This window comes from Nannospalax galili, unplaced genomic scaffold (genome assembly GCF_000622305.1).
Source record: "Nannospalax galili isolate Female #2095 unplaced genomic scaffold, S.galili_v1.0 scaffold1321, whole genome shotgun sequence".
Lineage (NCBI taxonomy): Eukaryota > Metazoa > Chordata > Mammalia > Rodentia > Spalacidae > Nannospalax > Nannospalax galili.
In genome coordinates this window covers 598,350-612,559 of record NW_008344566.1, presented here as the reverse complement: position 1 = coordinate 612,559, position 14,210 = coordinate 598,350, and the positions used below count along the sequence as shown (strand labels likewise).

Sequence of the window (14,210 nt, the reverse complement as noted above, 5' to 3'; positions counted from 1 at the left end):
CTCCCCCCCCCCCCCCAGGGAGTATTTAGTTCCCTCCCTGCAACAGGCTGGGCTTGAGACCAGGAGGTGGGGACGTGAGATGGTGAGATGGCGAGGTGGGAGGGACAGGAAATGACAGGACTGGCTCCTGTTGGCACTCACCCAGCACCTTGAAGTGGATGGTCTGGCTTGGCCTGGGGAACACCAGCAGCTGCATACCCCGCAGCCCACAGTCATAACTGTACTGGAGGCCAGGCTCCCGGTGCAGATACTGACCCAGCCCCAGGGAAGCTGCCACCAGCAGAAGTGCCACAAAGCAACCCCAGGCCATTGTGGAGGCTCCTGACAGCATACACAACCACAGCAGCCCCTATGGCCTCCTGCCAGCTGGGCCCAGGCCTTATATGCCACAGGCTCTAAGTGCAGCCTCTGTGGGGAAAGGGGGTCCACCTGGGGGAGTAGCCACCTGACCACCAGGGCCTATGGAGAAACTCCTTCCTTTGAGGCAGAGGAATGCGCCTCCTAGCCTTGGCTGTAAGGGCCGCTCAGAAAGTTTCCCTTGACCCCTCACCTGCTTTTCTGTCTGGCAGCTGTGGATGGCGGTCCAGGAGATTTCTAGCAAAGAGGCTGCAGGCGGGCAGTGGGTTAGAAGCTTATCCCGGAATTCCTCAATCCACTGGCCAGGTGCCTCCCAAGCCTCTCATGTCTCTCACCGGACCCTTCCTGCTCAGGCAGCTCTGCAGGGCCTCCTGCCTGCCCTGGGTCTCAGGACCTCTGGAAACTGAATGCCAGGTTAGTTTTTCCCATTCTTGGAAGAGCTGATGGTTGCTGAGCAATCAGATGGGTAGAGTTTTTCTGGGACTAGGACAGTTAATGGGCAGATACCACAGGTGAGCAGCCTCAGTCTGAAAATCTGAACAGTTTTGAACACTGGGACAACAAAAGCAGAAGTCTGAGCCTGGAGAGATGGCTCAGTGGTTAAGAGTACTGGCTGCTCTTACAAAGGACCCAGCTTTGGTTCCCAGCACCCACGTGGTGTCTCACAACTGCCTGTAACTCCTGTTTCAGGGGAATCACACGCCCTCTTCTGGCCTCCTTGGGCATTGCATACACATGGTACACCTACATACACACAGGCAAAACACTCATACACATAAAATAAAATAAAAGCAGAGCTCTATCTTAAAAATTGTATTCATTATTTTTATTTTATGTATATGAGTGTATTGCCTGCAGGTATGTAAGTGCACTTGTGTCATGTAATGCCCACAGAGGTAAGAAGAGGGTGTCAGATTTCTCTGGAACTGGAGTTACAGATGGTTGTTAGCTGCCATACGGGTGCTGGGAACTCTCAACAAGAGCAACCAGTGCTCTTAATGGCTAAGCCACTTCTCCAGTCCCCAGAAATCTATTCTTGACCTTTTGATGAGTCACAGTAAAAATACACAGCTAAGCATGGTGGTGCACACCTTTATTTCCAGCACTCAGGAGGCAGAGACAGAAGGATCTCTGAGAGATCAAAGCCAGCCAGGTTCACATAGCAAGTTCCAGGCTAGCTGGGGTCACAAAAAATATATGTATAAACAAGCTACAGTATAAGCCACATGCAGACAGTTGACAGGTGATGAGCCTATAATCCTAGCACTTGGGAGGCTGAGGCATAGGGTTCATGAGTACAAGGCCAGCATGGTCTACAAAGTGAGGCCCTGTCTCAAAAACAGTAACATCACCACGAACAAGAATACTTCCAGGCTCTATGTATAAAATGTGTATAAAACTCTTGGGTGCCAGCCCTAAGAGATCTCATTGTGAATATGCAAATATGCCTAAATAGAAAAAAAATATGGAGGCTGGTGAGATGGCTCAGTGGGTAAGAAGAGTGCTTGCTGTGTAAGCATGAGGGCCTGAGTTCCAATCCCCAGCACCCATGTAAAAAGCCAGGTGTGGTTCTGCACACTTGTAACTCCAATGCTGTTGAGGTACAGAGATCAGAGGATCACTTGGGCTTGCTAGATCCAGCCTAGATCCAGTTTCAGTGAGAGACCCTTTCTCAAGAGGATAAGATGTACAGTGATAGAGCAGGACATCCAGTGTCCTCTGGCTTCCACACACTCATGGACACACCACACACACACAAAACACTTCTAGTCCCAAGCATTTGGATAAAGAATACTCAAGCTGTACTAATAGAAAGTGGGATAAGAGCAGTTAATGGAATAGATGACATCCTAGCTAGGACAGTGGAAAAGCTCAGGAGATGCATCTACCAGAGCCGTTGATGGTGATAATCGTACTGCACCAACGGAAGGTGATAATCACAGGGGAAGTGGTGTGGAATGTGCAGGAACTCTTTGTATCATCTTAGAATTCTGTTCATGTAGAACAGTTGTGAGAAATAATATCTATGAACACTTCCACAAGAATGGCCAGGCTTGGTGCCAAGGCTGTGCCAGCTCCTCACTCTGCCCCATCCTCTAAAAGATGCCATCATCCCACTTCAGGACTCTAGTTCACCCAGAGTGTAGCAGAGTCTGAGCTCAGTGAAGGCTGGTAATGTGTCTGCAGTGTTCATAGGTCCCTTGTAGCGTGGAGAACATGTAATTAGTGGTTTACAGTCTGACTCTAATCTAGTTATTATGGCTTCCTACCTGTGATCTGGGTGTGTTATTTTTTTTTTAGAGCCTCAGGCTTCCCCTATGAGAGTCCCAGATGATAAATTGTGCTTATCTGGCAGGGTGAACAAGAAGAGTAAAAGAGACCCATAACGGATGTGCTGCGTTATATGCTATATGCTTATAGCTATATGGCTATATGCTTGGCTGTGGTGAGACTTTACTGTGACTAGAGGAAATTTGGTGGGTGACTCTGGGAGCAGAGTGGGGAGAAGGACCTGACGCCGAGCCGACTTGCGGCTATCCGGACATGTAGAGACTGCTACCTTAGACAGCAGGGGTCCCCAACAACATGGGGTGGGATAGAGTGGAATAGGGGTCCTGGAAGTGTTTCTGAAGGAAAGTTGACTGAGAGTAGAGGCTTGAGGCTGGGATGTAGCTGAGTTGGTAGAGTGCTTGCCTAGCATGCACGAGGCCCTGAATTCAATCCCCATTACCAAATAAAATGGGTGTGGTGGCTCATACCTGTAGTCTCAGCATCTCACTTGGAGGTGGACGTACGAGGATCAGAATTTCAAGTTCATCCTTTCCTATATGTTAAGTTTGAGGCCAGTCTGGGCTACAGGAGACTGACTCAAAAACATCCTTTCCTATATGTTAAGTTTGAGGCCAGTCTGGGCTACAGGAGACTGACTCAAAAACAAACAACAAAAAAAGAAGGTTGGGCACATAGTTAACAGAAAAGTAGACTTTCTTTTCCAGGAAACAGAGATCATCAAAGAAATGCAGTCAGTGAGGGGAGCTGGACCACCTGGCTCAACCCAGCTCCTCTGCTTGCTGGCTGTGCAGCCTTGGCTTACTCAAGCCTCTGAGCCTCAGTTTTTTCCTTGGTGAGTGAGGATGATGAGAGTGCCTGTTTGAGCTCAGCCTGGTGCCCATAGCTGGTAAATACTCCATACTCACTCTCTGTAGTGTGTATGTGGGGGCCCTCAAACAGTCATCCACAAACCAACTCTAGAACATGTGACTGGGACCTTATTTGGGAAAAGAGGACTTTGCAGATGTAATTAAGAATCTCAAGATGTGCCAGGTGTGGTGGCACATGCCTTTAATCCCAGCACTTGAGAGGCAGAGGCAGGTGAATCTCTATGAGATCTAGGCCAGCCTGGTTTACATAAAGAGTTCTAGGCCAGATAGGCCTAGATGAAGACCATGTCTCAAAAAAAAAACCAAATCCCAAGATGGGGAGTGGAGAGATGGCTCAAGGGTTAAGAGCACTAGCTACTTTTGTAAAGGCCCCAGGGTTTGGTTCCCAGAACCCACAACTGTTTCTGACTCCAGTTCCAGGGGATCCCACACCCTCTTCTGGCCTCCACAGGCACTGCATGCACATGGTGCACTTACATACATGCAGGCAAAACACTCAAATACATAAAAATTAATTAAAATAAAAAGAATCTCAAGATGGCATCATCCTGGGATATCCACATGGACCCTAAAATCAATGCGATGTGTCCTATGAGAGACACATGGGGGAAGGAGAAGAAAACAGGCCACCGGAGGAAAGAGCTTGAAGCCTGTGGTGGTTGTGTAGTGCTGCTGACAACTTGGTTTCAGACTTCTGGTTTCCAGATTGTACGAGAATAAATATCTGCTGTTGAAAGACCCTGAGTATGTGGTAGCTTGTTATAGCACCCCTATGGAGCTGTAAAACTGCTGCTCTGATGAGGATTAAGTGGTAGGGTGTAGGGCTGAGTCCAGTCCCAGGCCTGGCACTGCCTGCTCTGCTACTGCCTCCTCTACCCTCTCCTTTCTCCTTTTGAGATAGGGTTTCACATAGCCCAGGCTATGTATCCCAAAATGACCTCCTGCCTCTACCTCCTGAGTGCTGGAATTGTAGGCATGCAAACCCATGCTGGGTTAATGTGGTGCTGGGGATGGAATGCAGGGCCTTGTGCCTGTCAGGTAAAGCACTCTACCAAGTGAGCTACATCTGTAGTTACTTTGCCTTCTTGCTGTCCTTCCCAGTATATGAGTTCTGCAGGGTTGTGCCCATCACTGGAGCCAACAGCAGGGAGAATTGTACCAGGCTGTGGGCTGTGTGCAGACCCACCCAATGGAGAAGAGTGGGCTACTGTGATGTCTGACCTGTGCACAGACTCTGGTGTTGCAGGTTCATTCTGATCAGTAGATGTTTGTTGGGACCCTCTCACTTGCCCCTCTGTCTGGTTTTGGAAGCCAAGGAGTAAACAGGAATAGCCTCTGTCTTCAGGTTGCTCATCATGAGGGTGGGGAAGATGAGGGCGGCTGTGTGAAGAGTGAGGTACTGATCAGGGAGGATGTAGGAGAAGTAGGGTCTGTCTGAAAGGGCTCTGAAGGGCAAGTAGGAGTTCATCAAGAGGCCAGGGGAAGACAGGGAAGAGCAGGCCTTCAGCCCTACCATGGTTCTTCCCAGTGTGACGTTTATAATCCCTGGTGCCTAGAGAAAGATACCCCCATCCACCTACCCCACAGCCACAAGGCCCTAATCCCTGGATGAGGACCTTTTCCATGGCTTGGAGCTCAGCATCACAAGGCAAGCAGGAGTGGGGCCAGCAGGGCTCCAGCATTCCCATTGCCCTGCTGAATCTGAGCCTGTGGTTTCCCAACACACAGGCCCCAACTGGCTGTTTGTGAGGGCCGAGGACTGTCCAGATACCTGACAGGGGTATCCAAGCCCACTCTAATGCAGCACTCTGTCCACCAGCCCCTGCCCTCTCCTCCTCACACTCAGCTACCCTACCCCTCTCCCTGCCTTCTGCCTTTGCCTGACTCTTGCTGCTGATTTGAATGCCCACCAGCACCATCGACTTCTGAAACCCCCAGGGTCTCCTGGCCCCCAGAGAGCTTTGGCATCTTGGCATCATGCTTCACACTCACAGTGGAAAGCAGAGGCAGTACAGTCCCCCATCCCAGCTGGGCTCCCTCCCTCAGGCCCCTGCCTTAGGCAGTTTTTTCAAGTTCCTTTCTGGCTAATTTGAAAAAAACAACCAAAGAGGAAGCACAGTGCAGGCAGGAAATCCTGGAATCTTCCAGCCCTCAGCTCAGCAGGCCCTGAAGATGCCCACACACAGCAGAGGAGAGGCCTAGTGGGACTCTACATAACATCTTGTGGGAAGGCCAGGAGCACCCCAGGACACTATCAGGCCTGGAAAGGGGCTACCATCTCATGTGGCCAAAAGTCCCACACACTCTTCTACCTTCTTCACTGCTCCTTGGTCCCACCCTTCATCAGTCAGCTTCATCACCTTCTCCTCCCTCCCTGCACTCACCCTTGCTCATGCAAACAGCCAGCTGGGGCCTGTGTGTTGGGAAACCACAGGCTCAGATTCAGCAGGGCATGGGGATGCTGGAGCCCTGCTGGCCCCACTCCTGCTTGCCTTGTGATGCTGAGCTCCAAGCCATGGAAAAGGTCCTCATCCAGGGATCAGGGCCTTGTGGCTGTGGGGTAGGTGGATGGGGGTGTCTTTCTCTAGGCGCCAGGGATTATAAACGTCACACTGGGAAGAACCATGGTAGGGCTGTCCCTAGCTGCACAGAGAGGCTAGGCTGGCATGACTCTGTAGCTCAGCCATGCCCCTCAGGTCTAAAGGCCTGCAACTTGGGCCACCTTTTCTGCTCATCCATGACTCGCTTGAGGCAACTGTCGCTGTGAGTGCTACACTGACAGGCAGCCCAAGTCTTACTGATATGTCACATCATTGTGACAACACCAAGAAACAGCACAGTACCTGGCCTGTGTGTCCTCGCTCGGGGCTAAGGCCAGGCTGAGCACTTGGCTTAGGACTGCCTTTTTCCTCCCGAAGGGCCAGGAGTCAGGCCCAGAGAGAGGAGGTTCACCTAGGCCCTCAGGTAAGTCACTCTATCTAATAGACCTGAGCTGTAGGAACACAGGCTTTGGGGCCCCAAGTCCCCCCAAGCACTGGCTTAGTCCTTTTAAAGGTCCCACATTCAGTAGCACCAGTCCCTCTCCCAACTTGACAGAAACACAGATTTCCAGACCCTGTCCCAGTCCTCTTGGGAGAGACACCCTAGCAGGCAGGTCCATCCAGAGTTTGGGCAGATTCTTTGTGTGTGTGCTATATGTACGTGTTGATGTGGGTGTATACATGAATGTGTGTACATGTGTGTGAGCCCATTTGGAGGCCAGAGGTTGATGTTAGGTATCTTCCTCAATTGTTTTCCACCTTAGCAATTAATTATTATTTGCATATATGTGGTGTATGAGTGTGCAGGTGCACATGACCGTGTACACACATGTGGAGGCCAGAGTAGAATACTGGGTGTTTCCTCTATCACTCTGCCTTATTGCCTTAATACAGGGTCTCTCACTGAACCAGAAGCTTGCTGGTTTATTTTTGTTGGCTGGCAAGTGAGCTCTCAGGATTAGTGTGTCTCTGCCCACAATATTGGTGTTATAGGCATTCAGGGCCTTAGCTGGCTTTTGACATGGGTGCTGAAGGTTCAAACTTAGGTCCTCATGTTTGCTGCTCAATCTCCTGGTCCTTCCCCCCTACTTTTGAGACAGGGTCTCTCAGTGAACCTGGAGCTCACCGACATGGCTAGGTTGGCTGGCCAGTGAGCTCCAGGGGTCTGCCTGTCTCTGCCCCTCTAGCACTGGGATTATAAGCAGACAGTGTGGTGCCTGGCTTTTTATGTGGGTGCTGGGAATCCAAACTCAGGTCCCCATACTTATGTGGCAAGCACCTTATCGGCTGGGCTATCTCCCCAGCCCTGGGTAACTTTGGTCTACACCATGTTAGTTCCTTCCTGAGGCCCCAGTCATTCTCATGCATACTTTGATGTCTGAGAGGCCACCATAATGGTGGCTTTCAGCCCCCAGCCTAGGCCTGATCCTCTAGTGACCTTCACCAGTGCTCTGACTGGCCTTTCACCTCCTAGCCTCAGGCTGTGCAGAGCTCCTGGCTAGTCAGTGACCCCACTGCGGGGGCCCCCATTGCTCTGGCATCTCTTAAGACTCTTCCTCTGGAGTGGCCAGTGTTGAATCATTCCTGAGACCCCAAGGGAAGACACACTCAAGCCACATCCTGCCTACCAGACATCCCGCCTTAGCACTCTACCACAGAGGCTGGGGGAACTCGGCTGGAGGAACTTGGCTCTGAGGACATGTACAGAAGCTGCTGTTCACCAAGGGAGTACAGCTAGGGTTCTCAGAGGCCTGTTGGGATGTGGGGAAGAGAGCTCATGCCCTTGACTTCTTCAGAAAATGCCTCAGCCTGATTTTGGTAACTTTAGTAAGGCTTAGTAACTTTTTGTTTGTTTGTTTAGCAATAAGTCATCCTCAGGGACGGCTGGGAAACAAGCCATGACAGCAATTACAGGGTTAGAAATGAGGATTAGGAATCAAAGGAGAAAGGATTTTATCTGGAGAGAAAGCCCCTTAGCATGGTTGCCATGAGAGGTTGTACAGGGTGTTCACTGCACAAGGGCACTCAAGGGAGTCATCAGCAGGGGACTGAGATCCTGAGAGAGAGTTGCACCCTCTCTGAAGCTTCATTCCTTGGTGCTCAGATGTGCCTATAAGGGAAGAAGGGAGTTCTTTCTTAGTTCAAAGAGCAGGCTGCACTCTAAGCCCTGTTGAGAAGCTAGGGCTGGGGAGAAAGGAGTAAAGATTTATTTTTATTTCTCCAGCCCCAGGAAGATCTTTTTTTTTGTCTTTTTGAGACACGGTCTCCCTGTAGCCCCAGCTGTCCTGGAACTCACTGTGTAGACCAGGCTGGCCCAGAACTCACAGAGATCTGCCTGCTTCTGCCTTCCAAGTGCTGGGATTAAAGGCGTGTGCCACCATGCCTGGCTAAATAAATAATTTTTAAAAAGACAAGGTGGAGAGTGATTGAAGACAACCCCTGGCATCTACCTTTGTTCTCCACATACATGCAAATACAAACACATGGGCACCAGCAGGCATACATACACACATATACTATAGACACATATACACAAAACAATGTGGATGGCCCCTGAGAAATAACAGCTGTTCTCTGACCTCCATATGCATACACACACACACACACACACACCTGAATACACTCATCCACACGAGTTAAGGAACAATATAATACAAATGAATCTCTCTTACCCTGGCCTTTGGGTCTATTTTCAATATGAACTCTCACTGCACAACCACAGCTCACTTTTCCCATGGCCAGGGAAGAAGCCACTTTTATGAGGATTTACGAGGTGCCAGATGTTTGTGTGACCTGCCTCATCCCACCCTCACCACCAGCTGTGAACAGACATTGCTCCAGTTCACAGCTGCTAGCACCCAGCAAGGGGAAGTGACTGACTTCCTGGATAAGGATCTTCATCCACTTCCTTCCATGGCCCCACTTTGCTTCCTTGGGTCCCCCAGGGACAGGTGCCCATGCTACTCTGGGAGCTCAGAAGAGCTGGGGCGGCTTCCCCTCTGAGGATTATGGCACCAGGGGACAGTAGTCTAGGCACAAGGACTTACACTGACCTCTGGGTTACAGAGTGTCCTCCATGAAGGGAGGGGGTGGAGCGGGACTTGGCTGTGTGGATAGAGAGAAGTGACTCTTGAACAGTGTGATAACTCATTCTTTGCTGTCCCTAAACACACACACACACACACACACACACACACACACACACACACACTCTGAGCTGACAGCGTATTTCCTCCTTGGGCTCACTCCCCTCTTGCCACTTGCCTGACGCCTTGGTCCTGCTGCTGCCAGAAGCTGCCAGCTCCAAGGCTCAGTCTTGTGCTCACCTTGTGGCCAGGTAAGGAAGAAGTAGCCTAGGGGCTGAGCAGACTTGGTGCCCTCTCAGAACCCATGGGAGAATGGCAGCTTTACCAGAGGGCTGCTCCCAGCTAGGATGGTAGAGGAGTGAGTTCAGCAGCTGGTGGGGACTGATGCTCAGAGGAAAGGATTGCATTTTCCTGGGTGCCAGCTAGATTCCAGGCACAACGGTGAGCTGTTCCACCATATTCCTCATCGTTCACAGCAGTCTTGGGGGTGGGGGCACGATCACACAGTGGGATTAGAGAAACCGACAGGTTCACTCAGCTTGGAAGCCAAGGAACCTGGATCCAAGCCCAGGGCTTTGCAAAGCTAGGGTTCCTGCCAGAGCAGGCCCCTAGCCACTGGACTCCCCGAGATCCAGGGGCCTGCAGTTGTCTGGGATAAGAGGGGTAAGACTGGGTGGCTCCCAAGAGTGCAGTGGGACTGTACTCTGAGCATCCCATGAGACTGGGACAAGCTGGGTCTGATGAAGGGACTGTCTCAGGACAGAGTGGGGATGGTACACATCTGTCTGCCCGGAGGAGAGGTTAGGTCCATAGTGCAGCCAAGAAGCGCCAGTCAGTGCTTCTTGGAACTTCAGTTTCCTCTTCTACAAAGCAGGGTCTTGTCAGGCTATTGTAACACTGTTCTAAAGACTACAACTTAGAAAGTAGCATCAGGAAGAGACACAAGCTTGCCTGCAACCTAGACACCCAGGTACCAGAGCTATTTCCATCAGGGAAATTCTAACTTGGTCCTCCAGAATCCCACCACTGAAGGATGGTGGTCCTTGGAAAGGCATCCATTTTCCCATTCTGGTCAACTGTCTCTGGGAAACAGGAGTTCAGAAGGTCACCATGTCATCTTCCTCTTTTCTTTTCTTTTCTTCCTCCCCCTTATCATCTCTTCCAGCAGGGCTTGCAGAGAGAGGGCAGGCTGAGGACTGAACAGTCACCCTTCCATGTGGCTGTGTTGTTGGGTGGCTCTGCCAGCACTGTTACCACTTGAGTCTCAGTTTTCTCATTTGTAGAATGGTCTGGAGAGAATCTTGTATTTATTAGAGGAGCTACCATAGTCCCAGGCAGGCTGTGGGCACCTTGTACAACTTGAGTTCCCATACCCTGCAGGGAGCCTCCAACCCATTTCCCCAGCCCTCTACCAGCTTCATCCTGGGAGCTCTGGGGCTCTTCATGAGCCTGTGAGGATGCACACATGTATTACGTGTCTGCTGAAGTCTGACTTCTTCAGAGCAGCAAAGTACTTGCTCAACATACCTGTAGACCCAGTGTGCGGGTGAATAACAAGGACAGGTTTCCTGGGGGAGGCAGGGCTGCCATTGCTGTCCCTGGGCCCCCAGAACCCCAGAGCGGTAGTTCCTCCTGTCCAGGTCTCACGCTCCTCTTATCTCATTTCCTCTCCTTCTATCAGAGGAGGGGCGGTCTCCCCTAATCTCAGTCAATCAACACACTTCTGAAACTGGCAGCTGTCCTCGAGGAGGATCTGCAGAGTGGTAAGGCTTTGGGGTGCTGGAGGTGGTTCAGAGTGGGGCTGGAAACCTCCCATCCCATATGAGGGGTCATGTCCACCCTCCTGAGCTCTGGGGGACTGGGTCCCAATCGGCTTGACCTATGTAATCTAGGACATTGGCTTAATATTAATCACAATGACAATGATACAGTGCTTGGTGTGTAGCAGACCCTGTATGTGTGTGTGTGTGTGTACACGCCAGAAGCCAACCTTGGGTATTCCACCTTTTAAAACAGCATTTTAAATTATATATAGGTGTTATGTGCATTATATATAGGAGCTATGTGCATTATATATAGTAGTTAAGTACATGTGAGTGCAGGTGCCCAAAGAGGCCAAAGGAGTTGGATTCCCTGGAGCTGGAGTCACAGGAGGTTGTGAGCTGTCTGATAAGAGTGTTGGGAACTGAACTTGGGTCCTCTGGAAGAGCAATACTCTTAAGCTTAGAGCCATCTCTCTGAACTTGGGTCCTCTGGAAGAGCAATTCTCTTAAGCTCAGAGCCATCTCTCCAGCCCCCTTCTTGCCTTGTTTATGAGTCAAAGTCTCTCACTGAGACCTAGGGCTCATCAATGAGGCTAGGCTGGCTGGACAGTGAGCCCCAGGAATCCACCTTCCCAGCACTAGGATTACAAGTGTGTGCCACCACACCCTACTTTTTACATGGGTGTTGGAAATTGGGCATGCACAGCAAGCACTTTATTGATTGAGCTATATTCCCCTATCTCCTCCTTCCGCCCCTTTTAATAGAGCTTATTTAGACGGCCCAGAAGCCTATGAGCTGGGGACTGTCAGGTGAGGACAGACATTCAAGTTACAGAGGACACAGGCTCAGGAAAGCTCCACTTGACTTGCCCAAGGTTGCACAGGGAGCAAGGAGCAGAGGGGAACCAGGGTGCTACTCTGGGTTTGCTCAGCCTGGCTGACCCCAGGGTCCACCCCATTTACGGATCATATTGGCAACTCTGAGACAGGGTCCTCTCTTGCCCAGGTTGCAGGCTCTTGGTTCTTGTGCCAGGCTCAGCCCTCCTTCCCTCCACCTTGTCATGGCCAACGCAACGCTGAGTCTGCTCTGCCCGCTCATGGAGGAGTTGAGACAGGTCCCAAGCCATAGCAACTTCAGCATGCGCTATCTGGACCACGTGTCGGTGGTGCTGCACGGGCTGGCAGCGCTGCTGGGCCTGGTGGAGAACGGACTCATTCTGTTCGTGGTGGGCTGTCGCATGCGCCAGACAGTGGTCACCACCTGGGTGCTGCACCTGGCGCTGTCCGACCTGCTGGCCGCAGCCTGCCTTCCCTTCTTCACCTACTTCCTGGCGGTGGACCACTCGTGGGAGCTGGGCACCACCTTCTGCAAGCTGCACTCCTCGGTCTTCTTCCTCAACATGTTCGCCAGCAGCTTCCTGCTCAGCGCCATCAGCTTGGACCGCTGCCTGCAGGTGGTGCGGCCGGTGTGGGCGCAGAACCACCGCACGGTGGCGGCGGCGCACAGGGTGTGCCTATCTCTCTGGGCCTTGGCGGTGCTCAACACCGTGCTGTATTTCGTGTTCCGGGACACCATCCCGCGGGTGGACGGCCGCATCATTTGCTACTACAACATGCTGCTCTTGAACCCGGGTCCCGACAGCAACGCCACGTGCGACTCTCGCCAGAAGACCCTGGCAGTCAGCAAGTTCTTGCTGGCCTTCTTGGTGCCGCTGGCCATCATTACTTTGAGCCACACGGCTGTGAGTGTGCGCCTGCGCCACCGCGGCCGCCGCCACCGCGGCCGCTTCGTGCGTCTGGTGACCGGCATCGTGGCGGCCTTCGTGTTGTGCTGGGGGCCCTACCATGCCTTCTGCCTGATGGAGGCGCGCTCACACGCCGTACCCCCGCTGCGGCCACTGGCACGGCGCTGGCTGCCCTTCGTCACCAGCCTTGCCTTCTTCAACAGCGTGGTCAACCCGCTGCTCTACGTGCTCACCTGCCCCGATGTGGTGCACAAGCTGCGGCGCTCGCTGCGCGCGGTCATGGAGAGTGTGCTGGTGGACGACAGCGACTTGGGCGCTGGTCCGGGCAGCCGCCGCGGCTAGCGAGCCTCCTCCACCACCACCTCGGCCTCCACCCTGTCACTGGCCGGCCGCCTCCCGCAGGCTCTGCGTCCCGCACGCCTCCTTGGCTGGCTACGGGGCAACAGGCTGCAGCGTGGTGGAGCAGTGTCCCCGCAGAGGGACCACACAGCGTCGCAGGACGAGAAGGGCCCCCTGAACTGCACACCCAGCTCCATGACCGAATAGACCCACGGGGCCTCATCACATGCCAATGCCAGCCCATGAGACTGTACCCCTTCAGGAAGGGAGGGTCTCTTTGTAGCCCCAGCTAGCCTGGAACTCGCTATGCCTGAAACACTGATCCACCTGCCTCTGCCTCCCTGGATGAAAGCCTAGCTTTAAACAGGCTTCCTAAACACTTTAATCTTGCAGTGTGGAGGTGCTGAGGAGCCAGTTTCAGTCTACTGGGGCACAAGAGCTGCAGGACAGTGTCAAAGCCAGCTTTGAAGAAGGGGGAACCCCGTGGATTCTGACTGTTGGTCCCCAGGCTTATGTGTGATGGGAAGACTGAGACTGGACTACACAGTGGAGCACTAAAGTGCCTGTGCTCCTGTGGATCTTAGTGTGGCCACTCAGCAGGGAGGGGCCAGGGCTGACTTCCAGTTCTAACACCTCCCAGGCTGCTGGCCCAAGAACAATTAGGGTTAATCCAAGGTTAAAGTCCCATGTCTCCAAAGGCACTGCTCTGTTGACAGACAGTAAGGAGGGGGTTCATCAAAGAACAGTGGTATATTTGGGGTAGTGTGAGGAAGGGGTTGAGAAGCAGCCACCTTCACTGAGTTTGACCTTTGGCCAGCCACTTTATCCCAACCACCTTTGGGGTCAGCTTGTTAGCCTTATAGGATCTTAACTGCAGTTTTAGAGTGCTGCCACCAGGATCTGCACTCTGGCCTCCACATTCACACAATTCTATCCAGAAAGAACATCTAACCTCCTTCAGGGTACATACAGTACAGCTGCCTCATCCAGATAGGGTCTGGTGCCAAACTGGGTGGGAGGGGCAATCTTGCATGTCATGGACCTTCTACCAGTGTCAAAAGTCCTCCCTACCATGGACCACAGGGCAGGCAGCTATAACACATCTCTGTATCCCAGAGGGAGGAGAGCAGATATGGAAGAAGCATTAGTGGAAGAACTGGGATGGGAAATTCTTAGGGTCTCTCAGACCAAAGGCCACCAGTTCTCAGCACCACCAGGG

At 52.2% G+C, this 14,210-nt stretch overlaps 2 protein-coding genes across 3 annotated transcripts in view; one reads left to right on the top strand and one right to left on the bottom strand.

The window, feature by feature from the left end:
* Positions 1-322, bottom strand: part of Zp1 (zona pellucida glycoprotein 1) — a 12,033-nt gene extending 11,711 nt beyond the window's left edge. Inside the window, exon 1 of one of the 2 annotated variants that reach the window (XM_029567189.1) lies at positions 142-322. In XM_029567189.1, coding sequence (XP_029423049.1) covers positions 142-310 — 169 coding nt within the window. In that variant the 5' untranslated portion in view covers positions 311-322. The remainder of the gene's footprint in view (positions 1-141) is intronic. The other variant, XM_029567187.1, reaches the window with a different exon arrangement.
* A 254-nt stretch (positions 323-576) lies between these two features.
* Ptgdr2 (prostaglandin D2 receptor 2) lies at positions 577-14,184 on the top strand. The gene is made up of 2 exons (XM_008840721.3): positions 577-771; positions 11,914-14,184. The coding sequence occupies exon 2, from the start codon at positions 11,969-11,971 to the stop codon at positions 12,992-12,994; it is 1,026 nt and encodes a 341-aa protein (XP_008838943.2). The 5' UTR covers positions 577-771; positions 11,914-11,968; the 3' UTR covers positions 12,995-14,184.
* Positions 14,185-14,210: the final 26 nt, after the last annotated feature.

Coding starts and splice junctions, on each gene's coding strand:
- Ptgdr2 (XM_008840721.3), top strand. CDS start 11,969: ATGGCCAACGCAACGCTGAGTCTGCTCTGCCCGCTCATGGAGGAGTTG.